Source organism: Symphodus melops (assembly GCF_947650265.1).
Source record: "Symphodus melops genome assembly, chromosome: 2".
Classification (NCBI taxonomy): Eukaryota; Metazoa; Chordata; class Actinopteri; order Labriformes; family Labridae; genus Symphodus; species Symphodus melops.
In genome coordinates, this window is record NC_136692.1 from 28541153 (window position 1) to 28566900 (window position 25748).

The 25748-nt window shown below is 43.0% G+C and overlaps 1 protein-coding gene across 2 annotated transcripts; it reads left to right on the plus strand.

Moving 5' to 3' along the window:
- The first annotated feature begins 558 nt into the window (after positions 1-558).
- LOC306819856 (uncharacterized protein) lies at positions 559-24903 on the plus strand. Of its 2 annotated transcripts, none has more exons than XM_079337461.1 (24): positions 559-695; positions 12509-14234; positions 16030-16091; positions 16984-17013; positions 17661-17836; positions 17928-18088; positions 18201-18416; positions 18623-18721; positions 18811-18848; positions 18952-18986; positions 19316-19347; positions 19461-19580; positions 20053-20184; positions 20414-20455; positions 20626-20763; positions 20849-21013; positions 21108-21530; positions 21710-22147; positions 22236-22418; positions 23437-23671; positions 23767-23991; positions 24249-24365; positions 24459-24580; positions 24682-24903. In XM_079337461.1, exons 1-24 carry the CDS (start codon positions 628-630, stop codon positions 24733-24735), a joined length of 5037 nt encoding a protein of 1678 aa, XP_079193587.1. In that variant the 5' UTR covers positions 559-627; the 3' UTR covers positions 24736-24903. The 2 variants fall into 2 exon arrangements, with proteins under 2 accessions (XP_079193587.1, XP_079193588.1); XM_079337462.1 differs by having other exon boundaries at positions 21713-22147.
- The last annotated feature ends 845 nt before the right edge of the window (positions 24904-25748 follow it).

A 25748-nucleotide genomic window follows, 5' to 3' on the forward strand; every position in this document is an offset into this window, starting at 1 on the left:
AGAGCTAACTGTTGCATAACGCTCACTCACATTGTGTTGGGGTGTTCCCTACTTCCAGCAGTAAGTGAAGCCTCTGAGGCTGGGACTTGTGACCCAGTAATGCACGCCACCCGGCAAACCCACCGCATGAAACTTTAATATCTCTGGTTTAGACATTATAGGGATTGAAATGAGGCATTAATGTGTTGTACATGTTATACTGTCATAAAAATAATCATAGTAATCCATTCGACACAGCTGGAGCCTGTTGGTCACTCTGCATTGAGTCGTATTAATGTAGGTGCTCTTCATCGGGGTGTGAACTATTTCTGTGGGTATGCATTTCTGACAGTTTGGGGGGGGGGGGTCATAAAAATTCCTCTTAGTGGTTCCATGTGTCTGATACGAGGAGAAGGGGGAACACTGTATGTGAGTGAGATGCCAGAAAGGGAGCAAGGTCAGAACACTTCGAACTTGATCTGAGCCAACTACAGGCAGGGCAGCGCTCAGAAAGACTTCTGATTTTGAAGGCAGCGCCACACGCTTTGGACTACATTATTTCCTGGGTCTTTGTTTTTAAATCCTTTCCTTCAAGCTATTATCGCTGGATCTCTGAGGGAGGAGATCCTGGTCCAACTTGGTCTGGAGATGCAGAAGACCAACAAGAAAAAGCTAGCTCAGAGGACCAGAACGAACCTCGCTAAAGCAGCGCACCAGTGAGTAACTATGTGGAGTCAGGGACCGAAGATCCGGCTCAGTTTAGAAACATAAAGTCGTCAAAATATGCAGTATTTAACTTTCTTTAAATAGTTGTTAGACTTTACAGGGTTATCTCTGTGGTTCTCCACTGAACTTTGTGACCCACATTTAAAAATCTGATTCAGCTTTATTGGCCAGGTTTGCTTTACACACAAGGAATTTAACTTTGGTAAAACATTTCTGATATTTCTCAACCAATCAGATTGGTAAAAATGTTGCAGTTTGGACTCCAGATGGAACAAAACATGTGACAGAACAAAGAAATAAAACAAACATCAAGTGCTTCCCCGACTTTTTGACACATTTGTTTTTTAACGGCATAAAATCGTGACCCACCTGAAAGGGCTCCGACGTTCATTTGAGAATGTTGTCAGTCATCCTTCTTATAACTGAGTGTATATATTTAAAGGGATACTTCACCCATTTACATGAAGCTTTGTATCATTAGAAACATGGTAGTAGTGCTGAATGGTTGTGAATCCAACTCTCATTTTGCCCTGAGACGAGAAAAATGTGTTTTTCTTTGCTTGAAAGTTTTCTTCATGTGATGCAAAAAGCATCATATTGCATCACATGAAGAAAACTTCCAGGCAAAGAAAAACATATTTTTCTCGTCTCAGGGCAAAATGAGGGCTGGATTCACGACCATTCAGCACTACTACTATGTTTCTAATGATACACAGCTTCATGTAAATGGGTGAAGTATCCCTTTAACTATGAGGGGTTACATAGCTTATCCTGCTCACTTTCTGACCCACTAACCCCTCTGCATGCACTGTCATGGTGACTGCATTGTCTTGATGTTAGCACTGGAAAGAGGATTTATGGTTCATTTTCTTCATTATGAAGAAAGAGCTGTCGAGAACTGGCATTCAAAGGAGGTGTGAAGCGTGACATTACTGTGACATCACGGCTCCACGACCCTTCTGGTTGACAAAGGCAGCGTGCAGTAACTAAATATCAGGTGTTTTGTTGTTGTACATAAACATTACCATATAAGAAAACACACAATCAGGTCAGCACCACAGACAAACATAGAACCCATTCAACCTTGTAATTAAAAACACTGTAAAACAATCTATTAGGTTTACTCTTCATGTAATAACACCATTCATGCTTTTCGGGCAGTTTGCATGTTGCATGAAGCCAAATACTTTTTTTTTTTTTTTTTAAATGAATGTGAGATGATTTGAAGCCTAAGTCCTGATTTCAAGCTTCAATTTGTATTGATTTATTGATTGATAGAAATGAAAACGTACATTGAAATCTCTTTAAGAGGAGGAAGAAATAGAAGAGTTTTCCTCCATTTTTCAGTTTTCATTTGGATGTAAAAATCAACTCTATAAAGCCAAATGATTCTTAAAAATGACCTCTGACTCCTCAGTGGGATCATTCTCCTTTCGAACCAGATGAATACGACCAGATTCATGCCGTTCATAAGTAACTTACGCAGGGAGCAGAAAACAGGCTCCCTCTTTATACAGCACATGAATCCAGAAAAAGTGTCTATTCCAGATTACATTTTCCCAAAAACTCATCAATGTAGAAATCATATATACATATATACATATATTTTACATAGCAGATACGTGCAGAAACAAATGGGTAAACAACAGCAAAAACAGTCAATAAAGGACAAGAAGGAAAAAGATAAAGTCTCAGATGGAGTAAAGAAGTTTGAACTGCACTGAGGGATAAAAAAAAACTGTATTTAAAAACCTGAATCAGCATTTCCCCCCAAATAAATAAATGTGTTGTATATGATTTATCAAATGATAACACAAAATAACACATATGAAATAATAATCTGATGAAGCTCTGAGTTTACCATAAAAGAAAAAATACAATAAGGCTAAAACTTATTCCTAAAAGGATAGAAAGAATTAATGATCAATAGCCTTGCTTTTACTTTGTATACTTATACAATATGTAGACTTACTACAGCTGTGACATTGAAATGATGAGAATGAAGAGGACTTTATGTAGCTTTTAAAAAATTTTTTTTTTTTTTTTAGGGGAGAAACTTTTTTGTTTGTTTGGTGCAGACAGGAAACATTAGAGACTTCATCAGTGAGCATCTTCATCACAGAGTAGACACTCGCTTCAATAATAATTGTCATCAGTGGTTAAAAAAGTCACTCGACCTCATCACGATCCTGTGTTAGGTTAAAAGAGAAACCTGCCGTGCTTCTCCACCCTTCAGTATATCAGAGTCATGTGGGACGCACCATGTGTAGTCTAACACCTTCCTCTGGCCTTCTGCCACCACGTCGTCTGGTCTGGCACTACTCCTCGTCTTTGGCGCCCCTCCATCTTGGGCGGGCGCCTCATATGTCTAAAAGTAACTTGCGTCTGTGACACACGCACACTTTTTCAGACTGAAGATTATAACTGTTTGCTTCAGTTTTTTTTTTTTTTTTTTTTTGCTGGAAACTTGTGATTCAACAGTTATATTATTCAGAATGATTAATGCTAAATGGATTGACTACGCAACATGTCACAGCTACACGTCCACACACTGATGGCAGAGTCTGCTACATAAAGTGACCATCAGAGGAATCCTATACATACTCATAGGCTGCCAATGAAGCAGCAGAGCAACTTGGGGGTTAAGTGTCCCGCCCAAGGACACATCCGACATGTGGCTGCACAGGCTGGGTGACCTTCCGGTTGAGAGGGACCGAGCCGCCAACATGTTGTGGCTTTAACTGTCTACATGACATTTTTGACAACAAATGGCCAACCATTGTAAAACTATTCAGAGATTGCAGGAGAGCATGTGTAGCATTTTAAGGAGTCTGTTTGAACGTGCTGCTACTAATGATAGACAGCTTTACGATGAGCAGCCACTCAGGCCTGTCCTCAACAGACTGTCTGGGATGTTGATGATGAGACAAAGAATATAGCAGGTGTCTGACCTTACACAGGAAGTGAGAGGAAGAGTTCACTGAGAATATCTCTGAGCTGTGTGCAATATTTAGGATGAAAACATGACAGCATGTGGACGAAATGCAGCTCCGAGAGAAGAGAGTTGAGGTGCAGTCAGTTCATCTTAACTACGGACACAAAAACTATTACTTTATAACCTAATTGCGGCATCTGCGTTTGATTATCACTTTGAATTTATTTATTTAAAAGGGAAAATACAGTTTGACATCTGATGTGCTGCATAAAGAGTATCCAGCTATTTCTAATATTCAACTCGTGTCCCTTGTTTTGTGATCTTTAGACTTTAGAGCAGATAACAGGGACAAATAATTTGTGTTATTTTTTAAATGTTTTTATCCCTTGTAAGGTGACCCTGGGTGGCTTGAAAGGTGCCATCAAATAAAATGTATTATTGTTATTACTAAAAATCATGGAGCGTTTAGCTGTTGCAATTCATTCTGAGAGAATTCCTCCCTCAGTGTCTTTGCCTCCTCTTTAGTCGAGCAGGTCATGATGACAGGAGAGCTACCAAAGTGGGATACACACTTGATTTAAGTTGCAGGGCAGATAGCAGTTTGACTTTGTTATTAACTCTAAACCCATGTTACTGCTAGACTCATACCTTAAGGATTAGGGACTAGCCAAAAACAGAGCTATAAAACCGGAACTGGCTCCTAATGTGATGACGAACGAGAATACTGACACGCACATACCAACTTCCTCACCCCTCCCCACTGAATTTACTGCTTTGATGACCCGATGGCCTTGGCTGTTCAGAGAAGTGCCAGCAGTAAAAAGGTCTATAAATCTTGGAGACACAAGTTGACAAGTTATGGCGGGTCCTCGAAACAACTTGACCTTCAGAGGGTGAACAGAGGAAGTATTTTGGCATCTGGTGTGCATGTGTTTCAGACGTTTCTCCTCGTTATGATTGACTTTTTGACTGACACTGCCAACCACCGCTCCTTGTAAGTTACAAACACTCTAACTTTTCTCCTGAAGTTTCTCCTGTCAGCCACCCAGAATATTTATTTCCTGTAGAAAGTCTGAGTGAGCTGACGTGGGAACGCACCTCGAGGGATTGGGAGGGGGTGGTGCCGTTTATTCAATGTGATTGGAAGACCCCAGATTGTATGCACACAACTGGTATGATCTCCGTCCGTTAAGCCTGTTTTAATGTGGACATGTGTAATTCCAGTTCAACCCATGTAGTTTCACGTAAAACCAAGACAAGGACAGTTGAATCGACAATGCTTCTACAAATCACATCAGCAGACTTCTGTGTTTCCTATTGAGTAACATTATGCTTATTTGCTTTAAAATCCACAGATGACTTAATAATAAGGACTCAGACTCAATTCAACTCTTCCTCTCTCCTTTCCTTCTATCCTGCATCTCTTGCCTTCAGTAGTTCCTAAACTGGTGGGTCTTTCCTGCCGGTACAGTATGTCGTTGGACAGCTCTCCAAACCAAAACTTGATCTAGATGATCTAATTAAGTCATTCATATGACTCAGCACAGGAATGTTGTCTGGGTGTAGAAACAAGTATCAAGTGGACCAAACATGAGGGCTAATAGGCAGCATGTGGTCCATCCTGAACATGGCTAGATGTGTCCAAGTGTTTGCAATGACAGTGATTAAATATGGAACCCAAGTTCACCAGTCAACTTAGGGTCACTCCTGTGAGTTTTCTAAAAATGGTCAAATGTGCTCTCCAGTGTACTTTCAATAAAAACCAAACTGATACTAACAAGCTCAACTAGGTTTGAAATGATTTAATAGAAAAAGGTCATCATTTATATAACTCCGATTACGGTGCTACATTGCAATGGTCAAATAAGCAAATGTGTTTGTAATAGGCACGGAGGGTGAGAAACCCAAGCTGAGTCCTGACTGACACTAAGTTATTACCCAAGCTCATCAGCACATGAATAAAAGTTCTCTCCGAGTGGCTCGTTGCTAAGAAAGGTCAACCTTTGACATTCGGGTTACGACAGGCCAGCAGTGCAAACTCATTACAGAAGCAGATGACCACATTACGCTGTTTGATTACATTCTGTTCCATCCATATCCTCTTCCGTCTTTAAATAACAGGCACATTACGTGTTTTCACTTTGGAGTATTAGTGGCAGCTCGGAAGGACCCAAATACAGGCAGGAAAGTCATATGGAATCTCAAAGGCAAAAGTACGGCGAAGCAAAACAGGAACAGAGCTAATGCAGCGTATAGGATCATTTTTTGCTACAAATGGGAAAAATTGGAAACAAGGCTGAGCAACAGCACTATTTCCAAGTCTGAATTAAACACCAAGCAGTCAGTTTGTTTTGTCAGTTTCAACCAAGATATTGTTGACCGCCAATGTAAAAAAGAGGTCTGTAAAACAGTTTAATTGTGTATGAATCTAAAAGTCCAACAAACAAAGCTCTAAAGCTAACGGACCAGCCTTCCCAATGTGTCAAAGGACTTATTGGATAACACACCGGTGAAGGCTGTTTCCAACTTGACAACCCCGTTAAAGTCTTGGAGGCCATGAGGTAAAGAAGGTACTGTACTATCTAAGTAGTCGCTACCTGAGTAGCTGGATTTCAGTTGCGTCCAGTGACGTGCATAAACACATATCTTTTTGTTAGGGCACATTTACCCTTCGTTTATTTCAAATGTGCCTCTTTTACATTGCTAGACAGTTAGGTTGGGAAGGTGTAGAGACAGCCATTGGTTGGCTTCAAAATGCCTCTTCAGAAACCAATGAGTGACATCACTTAGACTACATCTTTCTTTACACAGACATTGGTCACATGCATGGTTGGCATGGTTGATCAGTTGAACAGTCCCAAAGTTTCACTGCTCTCTGGTAACAAACAAACAGGCCCTTCTGATTCTAATTAGCTTATGATTTGATTAAAAATAGTTTTTTTTTTGTGCCAAATTAACCAGACTGTCCGAGCTGGTTGGAATGTAATATGTCATTCTCATTTAAATTTAAAAAACTAAATGTTCTGCTTGCTTGCATCTGTTTTTTTAATGACTCCCTTCTCAGACAATCTACGTTTCAGCTCATCTCAGCCAACCCTTTCCTGCTCTGTACGTCTCCCCTTCTCCCAAATACAAACAAACACAAATGCTCGTAATTTCTCCAACCCTTCACATCATTTTGTCACCTTGTTTCCTTTGGCTTCACTGCCAGTTAATCAGTCTCCCCTTGCTGGCTTATCACAGTAATGACAGGCTAGCGTCCACTCAGGCTATTTGTGGAGTGTGTGAGTGTGTGTCTGTGCCCATGATGGTTGTGCTGCACCAATGTAATTGAAGCAAATATGACACAAACACAAACACTTTCCTTTACTTTAAATTTATCTTTTCATGTTGCCAACTTAAAAATCAAGATATTTACACTCTAAGATTATGGACTGATTCTTTATGTATTCTAATATTTATTGAGGGAAATTTCAACTTTTGACTGTGTGTGGGAACCAATCTGTGTATCACTCTTCTTTGCTTCATCCTTGGAAAGCTTTTGTGTAGATTAAAACAGTTGAATACGACAAAGGAGAGGGTAAACAGGATACATCAAGATAGCATGCATTTAGATGTGACACAGCGGTAAGACATTAAACATGAGAATAAGTCTGTTGCTGAACAAATAGCACTGCATGATCCCTTCAGTTTCATAAACTCTAATGGCAACAGTTTAAATAACTTAGGGCGACATCAGCTATCACTTTCCGTAGTGTGTGTATCATCTTTGTCACATGCTTGCTCATCACATGCTCTATCATGCTGTGTATTTTCTCTGTCCTCTCTTCATTCCCGTCACTCAGGCACTTTTCTCCGTTGGTCCCGGGCCAGATACATGCCAGCGTCCCTTGGCTCAGAATAAAACCATTTTAATAATATATGTCCGGAAGCAGGGGGGCTATAGACAGTGTTATTAAGAAGGAGAAGAGCTGATAGAGTTCAATTTATGGCTGACAACTGTTTCTCTCACCTCTTCCATCACACGGGTTGAAATAGGAGATGAATAGTGTCAGTGTGTGTGTGCAGCGCCCAAGTGATATTCCACATGGGATATACTGGAGCTCAACATTCCTGCTGCTTTGCAAATTTATCAAGAACAAGAAAAAAGAATGTTTTGGAAAACATTCAATAAACAAAATTAATTATTTATTATCGACATAGTTTCTAAAAGGACGTCAACCTTTGGTTTCCGATGAGCCAACAGCAGTAGTCGCCAAATTGGAAATGCTTCCTCAATCAAGCTAGAAACAGGCAAAGAGGTGAAACTAAGGCAGGACTTTAGCCTCCTGACAAACAGCTATGAAGCCACCTGTCGGTCAACTTGACCTAATTACGCACACAAATAAATAACGGCTTGATACAATTAATTCATTTAACTTTTCTTTGTAAAGGGACCATGTACAATAGTTAGCTTAGAGCTAGTTTACATCTGCAGCCCCTCGGCAGGTCACCATTAAAACATCACATGGTAATACAAAATACAAAATATACCTGTAACAAACATTATCCACACACACACACACACACACACACACACACACACACACACACACAACACCCCTTGATAAGTGGGTAAAACAATGGCCGGCTTATTGCTCCCTTCTCAATCTTGGTGTTGAAAAATTAGGCAAAAAACTGCAGTTCATGCCTTGACATCAAGTATTTGCCTGTCGCGAGATCAGGGATTAGTAACTTTTATTTGGTTAACAAAGTAGCAAGAGGGCCACAGAGATAAACAGACAGGTCGATAGTGTCACATACATTTTTTTTAAATCAATAAATAACCCCACAATGAATTGCTTATTTTCTATTGCTGAATTAGATATAAAACTGGCTAAAACTCAGACAATGTTGAAGCAAATTGGACATTATAATTTAAGAAAATAATTGTGGGCTTTTTGTCCCTTTATAAGAGAGATTGGACAGCAAATAGAGTCAGAGATCAGAGCGAGAGTGGGAAAGGAGGCACAGGTCGGACTATAGCCTGGGCCGCCAGCCCGGATGACCATAGCCTTCATACATGAGGCGCCCTTTGATATTTAAAGCTGGAGTATGCACCGTCTATGAGACTCGTGTAAAAAAACAAACTCCACTCCCCTTCTTCTCACTGTTTGTTCTCCAAAGCTCCACATTTATCTTTGATTGTGCACTACTCATAGCTAATTTTTGAAAGTCATGGAACTTCTGTGGTCTTCGGTAGATTATTCGGTGAAGTTATCGTTCATAACCATGGCCAATCACAGGTAAGAACGTACTCTGTTACTGACTTTAGTTATCTAGAATCGAGCATTAAACACATGACCCAACAACAAACAAACAAACTAAGCAAAGCATATTAAGATCATAACTAATGATCCAACAACTTGCTAATGTACTATCAGTAAGCAGAAATTAGGAAGGTAATGAGGGAAAACTCTGAGTTAATGGCTTATTAGCTATAGACTATAGTTATTTAGAATAATAATGATGTTATAAATAAAGCTGAGTTGAGAGAATAGGGTTCTAATAAGTGTTACCAAAAAAACGTAACAGGAGCAAAAACAATCAGGTCTGTGAGATTGTTATAGAAGGACTAGAAACAGTAAGAACATGTTATTTTTCATTTCCATAAATATGAAACCCAGAGAGAAAAGCTAAAGGATGAGCTGTGTAAATAAAGAGACTTAAAATGTATTTCTTATTAAAGAAAAATATTTTTTATTTATTTTTTGACATTCTGGATTAGTGAAGAGAAATGTAACATGTTTTAAACTGGTGTTACTCCAGCACAGTAGGGGGCGGGACCTTGAAAACCGTCATTGAACGTAGAAGAAGAAGAAGACGACGACTTCCGGTGCGGTACATGTCGTTGTTGCTAATGGCGGAAAACGGTTGACGTTTCACACGAATCACTGCGTGCTGAAAAGGATCAAGATTTTCCAGCCCGTCAACTAAGAAAATAAACCCCGTCAAGTCATTGTGAAAGGTATTTATTGAATGTGGTTTGGACGAGTGTCCGTTTGATATAACGGGACTGTCTCTGTCATGCTAGCTGAGCTAACTCTGAACGGTGAAAACACCCAAAATGGCAGGTTTGTTTTCGATGAAGACTTTATTCACGAACAGATGCACGATTCATCCTTTCATAAGAACAGCTGTAGCTTCACTTAGACGTGGTTTGCTGATGCAGCAGTTTGGGTTGAACACAGAAAACGTGAAGGTGTTTATCTAAAATAAGCTTTCACATGTTATGATTACATTACTGATGATGATTGTTTCACAGGATGCATCTGCAGAACATTTGAAGCATTAAACATTTGTTCTCCTGCCTTCTGATCCATCTGGATGCACCACTTTGTGCCTTTTCTGCACAACTTTATGATTCTGACTTTTTTTCCTGTCTTCTTCTCTCTTTAAGTGTTTCTATCATCTTCACACAATGATGAATGCATTCAGTTGAACTTGGCTGAGATTGCACTTACTGCATTGTGACCATTGGGCTGTCGTGATGGTGAAACAGTGAATTGTTCTGATGTGTAAAGTGAACTCAGGGAGCTTCATCGTGCTGTCACTTTTAAAGACAAATAAAATCACCTTCAGAAGAATATAGAAAAAGAAACGTAACATTCAAACTACCAATCAGTAAAGTCGTTAAAACATTGATCAACAGATTAAAGATGTTCATCATCAGAGGTGCTTAAGTGCATCAGAGACTGAAGAAGAAACTGTATTAATACAGCAGCTCTATTGATCCGAACATGTTTTATTACCCTGAAAAAAAGCCTTTTATTTAATCATTTTGTATAACAGAAGCTACGTTTTGATAGTAGCGCGTGGATAGTTTTGTTACTCTCGTGCATGCAGTGTTGGAGTACTTTGACTCTTAATAATAATCTGTATCCATCATGTGAGCCCAGGAAAGCTGCAGGTTATTCAGCCGACTCTCACAGCTGTGTCAAGTGAAGCCTTCACTGGGGCTGATGGGGGGGAAACATATCAAAGTGAGGAAGGCATGAAACAGACGAGCAAACAGTGTGACTTGGCTGAGGAACAAACTTTCTGAGACGTCGATCGTCGGCTGTTGCGATATCGATGTCTGATTTTATCGGACTGCATCTAAAATCTCTGATATAAGCGCTCCGATAAACGGACCATTTAACAGACTTTAAAAGTATAATTAGTGGGTTTTTAAAAAAAGAAAATATTTAGATTATTTTTCAGGGTCTTCTAATTTATGTTTTTATTGTATTCACTTGTAGAATACTGTAGATATTATATTGAAGGTTAACATTTCTGTAAGCAACTGGTTGATAATAAATGGGTCAGTTTTTCTCATGTTCTCTGTTTGAGTTACTTCAACTTAACTTTGTGAATCGTATCGTGAGCTTAGTGAATCGTGACTTTTACCTGTCAGATTTAGTTGCCGTGCATTTTTTATGCATTTGCACTGGAAATGGTTTGTCAACTGGCATGTTATATTACTCTAAGAAAATGTTTCATACTTTTATTTTGACTTTGGGTAACTGCTGTATTAACCGTCTCAACCAATACCGTATAAGATGCTTATCAACAAAACGATGTCCTTATGTCTTATCTTTATAGTTGTTCCCAGCATGCGCGCTCAACTATCCCCTCAGAAGGTCTTTATTAACAAAGGTAGTTCAGCTTTGCTCTGTTAAATGTGGTTCGTCTGTGATGTTCTGCTTCATTCAGTTTTTATGACACAGTATCATTTGACAAAGAACACAAAACGGGATGGACCGCTAATCTGTCACAGTTTCATTGACACTCGGATAATATTGACAAATCTAAGATTTGGGAGATCTCGTTAAGGGATAATCAACCATCCACCCGGTCCAAAGTGGAGAACGATGAACAATGAGGGAGGTAGATCGGGAAGGGTAAAGGCTTAAGGTTTCCATCACATGTGCCGTTGTCAGGGGTGAAGCTTTTTTTCCTGTTGACCTCAGTCTACCTTTTTTATTTAGGCTATGCAAACATTGTAAGGGTCATGTGTTCAGGCTCTCAGTTAACTGTGACCATTTCAATGTTTGTTGTTTAACTTCCTGTATTTGAAGTAGACAATATCTGCTAGGACAAGGGAAGTGTAATCCAGAGACAAGATATTCATGAGGGTTAAAACTGTTTTCTGACTTTTGAAATATAGACATTTAGCAAAGTGGCCGATATCGTGCGTTGGACCAAGTGTACTGCGTCGTAATGCTGATCATGAACTTTAATGCTGGAAACATCGAGAGGAATCGTCCGTCAAGAAAAAGACACGGTCCACTGTCTGTTGAATCTGTCTTTTCTGTTTTTGCTGAATTGAATCTGTTTGGAGCTCAATCTTAGCTGTGTGTTTGTTTTTGTAAATCAGGTGACCGTTTATCCCCAGAGGGTTTCTGCTAAAAAAAGCATGAACAGCATTTAAAGACTAAGAATAGTTGAATGTGTTATCAACAAGCCCAACAAGTCAGTGTTGGTTTTAAAGCATCATTATAGTTCTGTCAGGCTCATAATGTGTCTTATTAGTGTCCAGAAACAGGGAATCCAGATTGCTATTTGGCTGTTTCTTGCTTTTCACTGAATCTGTTTTTGCATTATGTTGCTTTGCTTAACTCCCTGAAAGAAGACACGGTTAGGCACGGGGGAAGATAGTTTGATGCTGACAACATTTCTTTATGCTTAGAAAGATTTTAAAGGGGAGAAACCACATAAAAGAGGACTCTGCCACCTTGTTGTTAAAAAAAAAACTTGCGCTGGACAAAGGACTGAAAGCTACCTTTTGATTTGAAAAGATAACTCTTGTTCATCTGTAATAGTTTATTTCTGCTTTTCACCTCACAGCCTTGCTGTGCGCACAGACAGTAATTCTCGCCTTGTACCGACTCTTCGGTTGGAGCCCAGCGCAACACTCTCCATCGCCAACAGTACCAGGGGGACCCATTTCATATTTGGATCCGCAGCTAGTGCTGCTGCAGTAACAGCCCTCCGATTGGCTCAGATTGCGACTCAGGCGCAGGTTGCTCTCCAGCAGCTCGCTACTTTAGCGACAATCACTGTTGGCAACCAGTGTCACAGCAACGGTATTGCAGTAGCTTTACCTCCTCATCTGGCCCTCCTCAGTCTTCTCAATAGACGGCAAGATACAACTGTTGGATTTGACTTTGACACTAACGGCAAAACTTATAGAAACGCACAACCGTGTCTGTCTGCTGCGATGTATCACCATCACTCCCAGCAACAGGGCTCACAGTCCTTCTCAAATGGGCCCAGGCCTCCCCATCACCATCCACCTCCAAACCAACATCAGAATCGGCCGTCTGACATGCTGTCACAGGCGATGGGTTTCCAGTTTCCACGTCCCACCCAGCTGCCTGATGAACTAGAGTCTGCCCTGGCTATCCGTGGTGCTAGGGACATGGACCACCGGCTCATGGATCACATGAGCCAACCAAACCAACAACAGAACCAAAGCTCAGGTTCTGGGATCAGTCAACGCGGAAGCTTTGGCTCTAACCCAATGACACTGACCCCTGATAATCAGTCTGCCCATCAACAAGGAGTTGACTGGTCAAGCTACCAAGCTCCAACCAAACTGTTTTCTGGTCCTGCACCTCGTGGTGGTCATCAGACCCAACAACACCAGGGGCCTCAAATGCAGCCTCAGAGCAGCCACCCAGGAACCAGCATCCGGAGTTGGAAACCCCCTGCGAGTGAGTCACAGTCGGCTCAAGCCCGACACCCTCAAGGGGGTGGAGAAGGGCAAAGTCAGGGTATGTACACACCAGAAAGTGCAGGAAGTATCTTGGCAAGCTTTGGACTTTCCAATGAGGACTTAGAGGTGCTTAGTCACTACCCCGATGATCAGCTCACCCCTGATACGTTACCATTTATACTTCGTGATATCCAGATCAACAAGTCAGGGACTTCCGCTTCTACATCCTCCTTGAGTGGAATCCAAGAAATGGCGCTGCATCCTTCTCGCTCTGCGTCGGGGACTCGATCACGCTCCCCAGAGGTGCCCAGCCTTCTTGCTGTTACACAGACTGCCGGTAAAGTAATTGACTATGGTCATGCGAGTCGAGCAAAGGACGAAACCAGTGCAGGAAAGACTTTCAAAAGGGAGCAGCTTTCAGGTGAAAGGACAGTTAAAATGTACCCGTCTCCGCTGCCTCCCTCGTCACCTGCAAAACCGGCGAAAGCTGAAAGGCGGCAGGTTCGCTTGGAACCGACTGAACCAAGCAAGCACGGCGATCAGGACTATCGCAGGACAAATAACGACAACCATCGCAAGAAAAACCGATCACCTGGGAGGGAATTTCAGCCGTCGTCCAAGCCTCGAACACTGGACCGAGACTACAGACGGGAAGCACCGAAACCTCGGCCCTCATCTGAAACCAGGAGCGAGGCTTCCTCAAGACGATCGCTCTCCTCTTCGTCCAGCTCAAAACCACACGGCAGCAGCAAGAAGTTACCTACGGCCACCATGATAAGTGATTTCTCAGCTGCGTCTCCAAAGGTGTATCCCCATACCTGCTCACTGTGCCACACACAGTGTGATCAGGAAAAGGTGAGTGCCAACGTGCCCTTATACCAGAATCTAAAAGGAATACCTTAGAACAATAACGATTAGTCCTGCAGCCGCTCTTCACCAGGCAGTTGTCAAGACAAAAGGGATTTTTATGTATTTCCAGTAATGTTTTGTACGTACTGATCCCAGTCGAGGTAACTGGCACAAGAACAGTAATTAATTTAATAGTGATTATTAAATATCTTAATTCAAGCACAAGTTTGAGGTAGATTAGGGAATATCTGATCGATTCTTGTTGCTACTTGCTAATGTTTTTTCAAAATATTTTTTGTATATTTATATATTTTTTCTCACTCTAGTGCCTCTTAAAAATGTTGAACAGGACTAAACATGCCAAGCACATGTTTTACATTCAAGAGGGAACTGCCTGGTGAAGTAAAATAGGACCTGCATTCAAACTATCGTGGCGTCCTGAAAATTGCCAGAAGATCAACTCTTACGAGTTCTAAGCTAATGTTGCTTTTTTTTAAAACATGAGTTTTAAGAGATAAATGATGAGGACCATTTTTACCCAATCAAAACTGAATAGGAACAAAAATCTATACAAGGGCTCAAGGCCGACATGTTAAAGTGGTTTCTGGACTGGAGACCAGGTGTCAACATTTGTTGCCAAACAGAAAATATTTGCTGTTATTCACTAACTTTACACATTTCAGGTTATTCACCAACTTAAAGGGTGCTGAAAGAAGTATTGTTCCATTATTGGAACAAAATTATTTTTTGTTTTGCATTTTATCAGACTTTAATTCTTTACATGTGTATGAAAAAAACCCCACAAATTAAACAAACCATGTTTTTAAAAATAATGCTGGTTCTAAACTGCCTCAATATACAGTATAATCCTCAATATAACACCTAGAGATTGTTAATCTGTGGCCATACAATGTGTCCTGGTTAAATCTGTTAAAAACAGAACTATGTTTGTGAGTTCAGCAGGGATTAGTGGTGAAGACAGGGGCAGTCGCTCCTGTCTTTGGAGTGCTAAGCCTCTTCCGTGTTTCAGATGGGTTTATGGTTGCACGTACGTGGGGACAATCAAGCTTTGACATGGTTTACTTTCTACTTCAGTGTCACAACATGGTTCAAATTAGTTAAAGTTAAAAGAGTTTCCTAATATTTGGTAAGCTTGGATAAAAGGATTTAATAATCGTAATGCATTTTCCTTAATAACTTAAAGCTCTGAACCGTACACTTATTTGAAATTGTTTGAACTTGATAAACAACAGATTTATTCTTAAAACGTCTTTTTTTTGCCTTGTGAATAGGACGGCTGAAGAGGGACAGGTGATATTAGGAGGAGAGAGATTTAAACCCACAGCTGTGACTAAAGTCTCTGCACACGAGGCACTCCCATTATTCTGATTCCGACAAAGCGTTAGTGGTGTGTCAGATGTTTTTTTGTTGGAGACTTGGAGCATAAATAAGAGTTTACAGCCATTAGACCAAAAAGAACCCGTTTGATTTTATATTTTTATTTTTTGAATTTTTAAAAAAATTCTGTTGTATTGGTGGTTTAAACTTTACAGTGTTAATTTTGACTCACTGTTCTCTGCAGATAATGGAAAGTTGGATGAATAAAGAACATGTGTACCAAGGAAGCTTATTATTATGTACTCAAGAACAAGACTGAGCGGTGTATTACACGTCTGCTTGAGACTGAAACAGAATTTGAACACTAAAATCAAACATGGAGATCCACTCGAGCCGTTGTCTCGCTCTGATTGTTAAAGTCTGATTGTGTTATCTCCCTCTACCATTTGTTGTTTTTCTTCAGGACTGGTTTCAGCATGTCAACACCGTCAACCACACCGCTGCCTGCAGAGACCTGCGCAACAAGTGAGTATACTGCACGTATAGCTTCAGTACGAGGTCGTAGCTACTATGACGAGCATTAAGCAGAGCTTTTGGAAAAAATGAAAACCTTTGTCTTCAGCTCCTGAGATATCGGTCATTTCTTATGTTTATACAACATGCAGAAAACATGTTGTCTCGATAAACTTTAAAGTGACATGCAGATGAATGGAGAGAGAGAGGGGAGGACCGACGGCAGCACAGTGGGGCAGCTCCCTCTAAGCCTATAGCAGCATCACTAGGAGCTGGTACAGCAGGATGCACATAAGAAACACAAAAAGCTCCCATGGCAACCACTCGCAGGGTGTGTCCTTTCTGTGGATGTCTTTGTGATTTCTGGGACGCCATCAACGACCCACTTGCTCCCTCCACGTCGGCCCAGCTCAGAGAGGACGGGAGCCGTTTAAAATGAATCTCCTCAAGTTGGCATGAATCTAGACCAGCTGGGACTCGGGCACGGTGCCTGAGGACACTGTGTCTGTCTTCACACTGATCAAATGGAGCAGACCTTGGGGTCAAGCGTGCTCTGATTCAGGTCCTTAATGTGAAACCCCCCCTGAGAGATCGTAGGTTCCTCACTCACTCTGGGATTGTAAATGTGTCACTATGAGCTCCTAAAGATACGAGGAGAACTTTGGAGGTGAGAAGACAGGTTTTCAGTTTCTCCTCTAAATATTATTTGTTTCATGTGGGTGACAAGAAACATTTTGGATAGACAGTGAAGACTTATTTGAATATAGGCCTGGTACAAAAACACCCTAATCTATATATATATATATATATATATACACAGTCACATATTTCTTCATGCAGATATGGAAAGGAGAAGAGACTGGAGACTGGAGAAGTTAATCTGAGTTTGTTTGTGTCTCTGAAGGTACCCTGACTGGAAGACAAATGTACCAAGGTCAGTTTGTCTCTCAAGGTCACACGTGTCCTCTGCAGGTCCAACACACACACACACACTTTTATTTAGCTTTATTTAACCAGGTAAACCTTGATTAGATTAAAAATAATGTCATCATGTTTAAGATTGTCCGTGCTGAGACAGATACAAGACATTAAAAACAGCAGGTATTTATCACCATGGACCAGAGTCAAAGGGAAGATCATCGACGATCACGTGTGTGGCTAAGTCATTTAACACTCTCTAAAAAGCCTCCAATGAGAGCAGCTCCTTCAGTTTCAGGTCATTTTAAATTCAAGTGAAGGGAGCCTCACATGTAAGCACCTTGTTCCAGATGTGACCTTTAGGAAAATGTTCCTGTACTCGCACTTTGATGAGTGGGGGGGCTTTACCCCAAAGCTTAACGATACAGCTTCATCCAGCGTGGACGTAAGTGACAGAAACACAACGTGTCTACGACTTAACTTTACAAATATCTCGACACGAGCTGAGCAGAAATTGGAGGCAGCAGTTTGAATCGTGAGTTTCAGCCTCACATGAGAGTAAAGACTCGCAGCTTACTGACCCCCCCCCCCCCCCCCCTCCGCCAACTTGTGTCACTGTGGTTGTGTTTTTTTCCCGGGTGATATTTGTTGTTTTTGATCCAGACGGAGTGAACAACATGGCAGCGGAGCGTCGCATTCTCCGTCCCGGTCTGTGTCGTGTTCTCATTCCCCAAGTCCACCTTACGTCAAACACAGGGCGGGGCCTCCTCACCACAGGCCGCACGGAAGGTCATTCCCGCCTCACCATCCCCCTCGCTCTCGCCAACAGCACTACACAGGTAAAAAAAAAAACAACAAAAAAAACAGGGCACAGTTTTACTCGGGGAAATGAAGCACTTTGTAAACGTGTGCTTCACGTCGTGCCTGCAGGTGATCCTCGCAGCAGTCTGAAGCGACCGTACGATGACGCCGGCCGACATCCGACGTCTGCGAAGGCGGGTCACAGCTACAAACAGTCGAAGGTTTTCAAGAGCGGGACGAAGCCTGGAACCAAGACGACAAAGACGCCCGGAAGCAAGGCCGCTGACACAGTGGGTGTTGTCCATGATGCTCAAGAAAACGTTCGATTACAGCGGTAAAATACTGATCAAACTTTCTCCTGAAACGAACACAACAAGACTCTTGTGTTTTTTTGGTTTCCAGTCTGCCAAACCTCCAGCAGCCAAGAAGAAGAAGAAAGTGGTGACTCCAGCCGCCCCGGACTCGTCTGTGGCGGATCGTCTGGTTTATCTGACGGGAATCCCGAAGGACGCCTCGGAACAAGAAGTGACCGACCTGGTCGGGTCCTTTGGGAAAATCAACAACGTGATCCTCATGCCGTGCTCCGAGGAGGAGAGTGAGAAGGGCCAAGGACAAAAGGTGTGTTTTAAATGTTTCTTTTTTTTTTTTTTTTATTGTAAATACTTTTTTAAAAATGTGAGCTTTTCAAAAACTCATCTCATACTGTTGAGAGCAGATCCCACCACGAACAGGAAGAGCCTTCATCTAATTGATACAGCTGTTTGTTCTCTCTTCGTCGTGTCTGATTACTAAAACAAATGTTCCTCACGGTTCCTGTGTTGCAGGCGTCGGTCTGCATGGTGAAGGCGGAAGACGCTCAGGCGCTGGCTGACTCGAGCAGTCTCTCCATCAGGGAGCAGAGAATCACAGCGTCAACAGCCAAGGTATCATGTGGAGAAGACGTGCTTAGAAACGCATGAAAGAAACATGGATTCACCTTCAGTTGATTTATTCTCCATATTTGTTGTTTTAGAAACCTGAAGGAGTGAAATGTTCTGATGCCAACAGCAGGTCTGTCTCTCTTATTATCATCGTCAACATAGAAACATTTTCACGCTGCTTGATGAAAACACGCCGCGGCTGCATGAAGATTGAAACATTTCTGTGTTCACAGCAAATCTGCAGCAGGACCGGAGAAAGACGACGCTGGTAGGAAAAACTGAAACTCTATTTCTAAGTAACAGACTGATTGTTTTCCTCATTGATTCATTAGTCAGTGTCTCTGCTTTTAAAATATTAGCGAAGGATAGTTGGCGGTTTGAAGCTCCCCCTCTCTACACGCTTTAAAAGTTTGGACTGCAGTACCTGTTTCAAACACTGGGTGTCCTCTTGCTCCTTTCAGATGAAGACACAGACGACTCAAACATGTCTGTAGATTTTTTTTCTGGGTTATTTCACTAGCCGCTAGTGAAAGTTGCTGGGTGAAAAGCGTTTTTTGAAATTTGTTCTCATTGTTGTTTGTTTTTGTCGTGGTGCAGGGCCGGAGTCTGAGCAGAAAACTTCAGAAGAGGTAAAATCTGAAACTCAGTGCTGAGGGCTCGTGAGTGTGTACGTCACTGCTGATGAGCTGAACACATGCTGCTTCGTATCTGCACTAAGACATTTGGCTCTCGTCTCCTGCAGAAAGGCGCCGTGCTGATCACGGGACTTCCTGAGAGTGGCTGGACAGAGAGTGACATCATCACGCTGGTCCAAGCGTATGGCACGCCGTCTGACCTCATCCTGGCTACGCAAATCGGAAAGGTTGGTTCAGTTTGGTGTGAAGCGTTTGCTGACACAGACGTGATTTAGTTTTCTGGTTAATGATGCATCTTTGTTTCCCGTTGTTCAGTCACGTTACACGTTATCTCTGTTTTCATTTTGTTCACAGAAAAAATGACGATTAACGACCTTTTGTTTATGAAAAAGACATCAACAGTTACTGACACTTGGCAGCTCATACGTTCAATATATTTCTCACAAACAGACAAAGTCGATGCTTTAAATAAAAAAAATCTTTCAAAAAAAAGAAAAGACGATGACAGCGAGCGGCTGCCTGTTTTTTTTCCACAGAGAGACAAGGCTTTTTTTTATCCCCAGATGATTTAATGTGCTTCAACCTGAACTGCAAACAAGTAAACAAAATAGATCCTGAGAATCTGTGCCATAAAGAATCCCTCCAGCACGAGTCTCTCCGTACATGTCGAGCTCACACTTCTCTCGTTTTGCTCCTCAGGTGCTCGTGTCAGTGCCGGACGTGGACACGGCCCAGGAGATGACTAAAGTTCACGCCTTCATGCCCGCAAAGATCGGAGATGCTGAACTGAAGATCACTCATCTGAAACAGAGCGTCACTCTCAGCACGCCGGTACGGCTCGGATTAACATGTGATGTTTGCTGAATGTGAAGACTTTCTCTTTCAGACTTTAAACGCGTTGAGTGAGTTCTTTTCCGAGCAGGACTTGAAGCTTTGAGCTCCTATTTAAGATGAGAATACTTAAATGTCAGGAGAGACTTCCTGTTGGACGTCCTCTCGTGTGTGTGTTCCTGTTTTAGATCAACTTTTGATTCATATAGAAAACACTCTGTTTCCCCAGGTGGCTCTCTACAATCTCCTGATGGGATCAGCCGCTCCATTAGTGAGTACTCTGTCTAAAGGACTCACATGGTTGTTGACTGATCTTTAAAGTAGTGCATGTGTGAGGTGACAGTTCTTCTCTTACTTTCTGGGGTGAGCTGTATTTCACTCGTCCCTCACATGACTCTCTCTCTCTCTCTCTCTCTCTCTCTCTCTCTCTGCGTCCTGCAGGAGAGTCCCGCTCCGGTCGGATGGAGCAGCCTGTTGGTGATCAGTAACGTTCCCGACACGCCGTCTGGTTCCTCCGAGGTCCAGAAACTGGTTCGACGCTTTGGCACCGTCATCAAGACGCTGGTGCTCAACAGCATGGTAAAGTCGGCTCTCCCTGCAAAATCAGGATTCTTCAGTTTCTGGTCAAACTAACTAACATGATATTGTGTTTCCTCCTGCTCAGGTCATTTGTGAGATGGCGACCGCCGCCATGGCGCTCTCTGTCTACAAACGCTTCCAGACTTTTCCATGCATCATCCAGAACAACCCTCTGTTCTTCTCCCGCAAGCCCGACCCCAGAGCCAGCACGCAGTCCAAAGTCATCTCTGCATACCTGGATCCAACAGAGGTCAGTTTAATCTGCTGCTCGTCTTAACGTCCTGTAGCTTCATCCGCTGTGTGTGATGGGACGCTGATGCACGCCGCCTTGTCTGCCGTTGTAGGAAACACCTGCTAATGGCAGCAAAACGCCAGCTGCTGCTGAGGAAGAGGAGTCAGCAGCTAAAGCAGAGTCTGGATCTTCAACGGAGGTGGTGGAAAAAGACCGAAATGGGAAAGAAGAAATGATGGAGGTCACAGAGGAGATGGCTGTTGAAGGTTTGGGAGAAAACGGGAATAAAGATGACGACAAAGAGGTCGATAAAGAAGAGCTCATGGACGCTGCTCCGGAGTCTTTGGCCGCTGCAGACGCCAAACCTGAAGCAGACGTGGAGCCGAACGTGACAGAACCAGCTGTTGGTGAAACTATCATGGAAACAGCAGACGGCGGCGAAGGCATCGATACAGCTGCAGCAGGAAATGAGCAAAGTGCCGCCTCTGACGGGAAAGCAGCTTCCCAGGAGACACCTGTGCCAGAACTCCCAAAGGTAAAAATGTCCTCCAACAAGCTCCCTGCAGACTCTGACGTTTTAAAATGACTGAAATCAAAACATGTTATATTAAAGGTCTACACATGTATGCAGCTGCTCCTGGAAATATCAGGAGATTTCCAGAGTGAAAAGTCTTATCAGTGAGTTCTTGTGTTTTCACACTCTGCGTGTTTCAGCAGGTAATTCAAGAGACGGGGAAGAGTCTGCAGGAGGAGGGCGAAACAAACGACACTACAGCTCCAACCAACAAAGACGGAGGGACGCAACCGGAGAAAGAGCCGGGCCAAAAACCATCCGCAGCAGAGACGAAAGAGCCGACAAAGGAGGAGGAGCCAAAGAAGAAGGAGAGGGGGAGAGAGAGGGAGCTGAAAGAGAGGGAGAGGAAGGAGAGAGAGAGGAGGGAGAAGGAGGAGAGGGCAAGAAAGGAGAGGGAGGAAAGAGCCAGGAAGGAGAGGGAGAGGAGGGAAGAGGAGAGGGAAAGAGAGAGGAGGGAGAGGAGGCGGCTGCATGGAGAAGGATCCAGAGGACGGAGGTCATCCAGCAGGTCGGAGGGACACAAGCAGAGCTCCGAGAGGGACGAACGCAAAAACAACTCCGAAGCTGCGACCAAAACGGTTAGAAAAGAAATTTAAAAGTCAAACTGTTGAATGAAGTCTTTTCTTTTTTTCATCTCGGGTTAAATGATTCTTCTGCTCCACTCAGGTGGAGAAGGAAGAGGAGGACTTCGACGAGTTCCCCTTCAACCTGAGTGACTTTGTGACGGTGGATGAAGTGGGAGATGTGGCCGACCTTCCTGCCTCACCATCTTCTGCCGTCGCCATGGAAACCGCAGATGGACAGAAGGATGAGGACGCTCCTGTGTCAGTTCAAAAGGAAGATTCAGAGGTACAAGTTTAGCTTCAACGCTGCTCGTTTTGACGTGTGAACCGGGGGAACGACGTCTCGGCGTGCACACGATGGCTGCGCTGCGTCCCGTACTTCATTTTGCAGCGTTGTCCGTGCATGTGGTAGAAGAATGCAAGATGCAGTACCCTCAGGGATGACGGGGTCACTGTAGAGGCGGAGGGGAGGAGTTAACACAGAAGCAGGGGCGGCGTGGGCAGAAAGTGTTGGAGACGACCTTCGAGGTCACTGTTTGATGTAAAGACTGTTGAATGAAGTGGTCACGGTCACTGTCGTGTTACGCACTGGTTTGTCTTTCAGTTTGACACGCTGACCATTTCCATCTTTTTTTTTTTATGATTGAATCACAACGCTGTTTGTGCTTTATGCTGCTAAAGGTCGTCAACAGATCTTCAGTGATATTTAAAACCAAAAGCTGCTGAGAGAGAACGAGAGCACTGTTTGCATTAGAGACAGTCTGCAGGAGTCTGACTGTCCTTTGGCTGCGGTGGAATTAAAACAGTCAATATCCTTTTGATTTTTAAAAAAAAAAAATTATAATGAGAATCTTCTCGACGTTTACATTTTTGGTATCGGGACAACTTTATGTGCAGAACAACTGTGGCAGAGACTCGTCTTTCCCAGCTTCGCCTTCCCACACATCTCCGTCTTTATGGTCACGTGGTCTGAGAAGTGTTTGAGATCACTGCACGTCACATTAAACACTCGGCTTCAGTCAACACCAAACATCTGTTGAAGCTTACTTTAAAATTTGTGTGCCTGTTGGGTTTTTTTTTTCAGCTTGGACTTGTTCTGTTTTCAGGCTCATTTGCATATTTGAGAGTGCCGACGTTATGCACACAAACTAATTTAAATCTGTGCAAACAGCTGCTGAAACAGATGTGGCACTTTAACCATGTGAGGTGCTTTAAGTTTTGTCAGCCTGTAACCTGCACAAGGCATGATGATGATGTTTGAGTGTGTGAGACATAATAAGAACCTTCTGGTCATCTGACACCAGGAAACACCCACTGAGGTTACCATGGGAACAGAAACACCAGACGCTCCAGTAACCCTGCTCAAGTCTGAACCAGACTCAGAATCTGCTCCGGTCAGCGTGCCGTTAGAAGGTCCAGTGTCAACTGACGAGACGCCAGGTTCGATGCCCGCCGCTGCAGCATCCCTGGACTCACAGTCAGACTCCTCCTACAGCCAAACGCACGAGCCGACACGTCAACCAGAAGCTCCTGAGATGGGTACGAGCTCGTGATCGTACAGGAAACAGCATTTGATTCATAAAATGTGATCTCATCTTAAAATTGGTTTTATTTTCTTTGAATTGTTTTTTTAGAAAGCACCCCGGTGAAGGTGGAGCCGCTCGTCTCGTCAAAGAGCCCAGAGACGAGGACAGTGAAGGCGGAGAGAGAGGACGAGGAGACAGCACGCCATGACGCTCTCAGTAACCATCGGGTTAAAGAGGAGCAGGAGGAGACGACGGTGTCGGACAAAACGGAGGGACAGGAGAAGATGCAGAGCGAGGAGGACAAACAGACCAGAGCTCCTGCTGCACAGACGAGTAGGAGTTCATTCATTTTAAAGGTTTATTTAGGGGGAGAGAGAGAGAGAGAGAGAGAGAGAGCCCGCCCGCCCGCCCGCCCGCTTGGAGGCGCATGCATTACCTATGGCAGGCAGAAATACGGTTTATTGAACAGCTTTGTGTCTGTAAAACCAAAACACAGTTTATTCATTCGGCAGGTAAAAAATGTGCTCAAGATCTTAAATCTGCCAGATAATCTGTTCACGCTGATTTAAAGACGTTTGTGTGTCTGACAGTAAAACAAGAGAAGTGTGAAGACCAAACGAACACCGGAGAGGAGACGCCCAGGAAGAAGTTAAAGACTGAAACGTCCTCCGACTCCCTCGCTCCATTTGACCCCAGCTGCCCAGTCGGTAAGACCTCTGTCTGTTTTCCAGTCAGCTTGTCTCGGTTCACAATCCTCTATTTGATCATACTGAAACAGTTGAATGTGTGTGTGTCCACAGGTATGGAGTTCTTGGTCCCAAAAACAGGTTTCTTCTGTAAAGCGTGCAACAGGTTTTTTAGCGGATCCAAAGAGGCGGAGATCAACCACTGCAAAACCCTCAAACACTACGAGAACCTCCAGGTAGGACACGACGTGGTCCTGAGCCATCAAGACTCCCCTCTGTCCCACGAGAGACGCCTGTCATCTGGACTAATCATTTCTCCGTCTTCATTCTCTTCCAGAAATTCTTACAGAGCAGGAAGACGGCCGATGCCGGCAAACGGGACTCCAGCTGAGTGCCGCTCCGAGACGACTGACTGACTGGCCCCATTCCCTTCCTCTTTTTTTATGGTCTCCTCATTTCTCCCCAAGGGTCCAGATTCTCACGTTGCTTTAGGATAGTTTCATTAAAAGTCTGTTTGGAACTGAATTTTCTTTGACGATTAAAAGAAACCCATTAAAAACTGTCGATTCTGCACGTTCTTGAGTCAATAAACAACATTGAATTTAAAAGTACAAACGACAGCAGAATGAAACATCAAATCCTGCAGTTATGTTTAAGACATTTCTTATTTTAGTGTTGGAGCACTCTCAGGGCCGAGGCCTCGAGACCACTTTTTTTTAAAGTGTCCGTCTCTGAATGAAAAGTGTTTTTACTCTTTCCTGTTTCGGCCTCAGACTGGACAGACTCCCGATTAAACCAGTAAAGACCGGTCCCACTCATCTGCTGTTTTTCCACATTATCCAGATTCAAAGGAACATGCCAAAACAATACATTCATAATTATCTTTATGTTTTGGCTGCAGTCCTCGTACGGGCTAAGTGAGGGACACGCCTACTGCACACAAGACGATTTTTCAGTGATCTTTATGGTCTTGGTCGAGTTGCACTCTGGTCTCAGGTGTGTGTTGCTCTTGAGTACAATACGACCTCACTTACACTTTCAATAAAAGCTTTTTAGTACCCAGAAGAGATGTGCAGTTTCCATGCACGTGTAGCACTGATAGGTCAAAACTGTCCGACTCTTATGTCCACCATCATCGTCCTGCCTTTTGTCCAATTTAAGAAAAATAGAGAAAATCTACTGAAGCGTGACACACAGCCTATCCTTACGTTTTTCGATGAGCTTACTATCTGGAGACGTTTTTACATTTCATTTATTATACAGGCCCAGATCAGGGTCTCTGAAACTGGTTTACAGCAGGTTCCTGTTCTGCAGCAAAAGCAAAGATCAGACAAGACTCAAAAACAACAATCAGAGACTGAATACAACACCGACAGTCATAGGTGGAGAATAACTAGAATTATC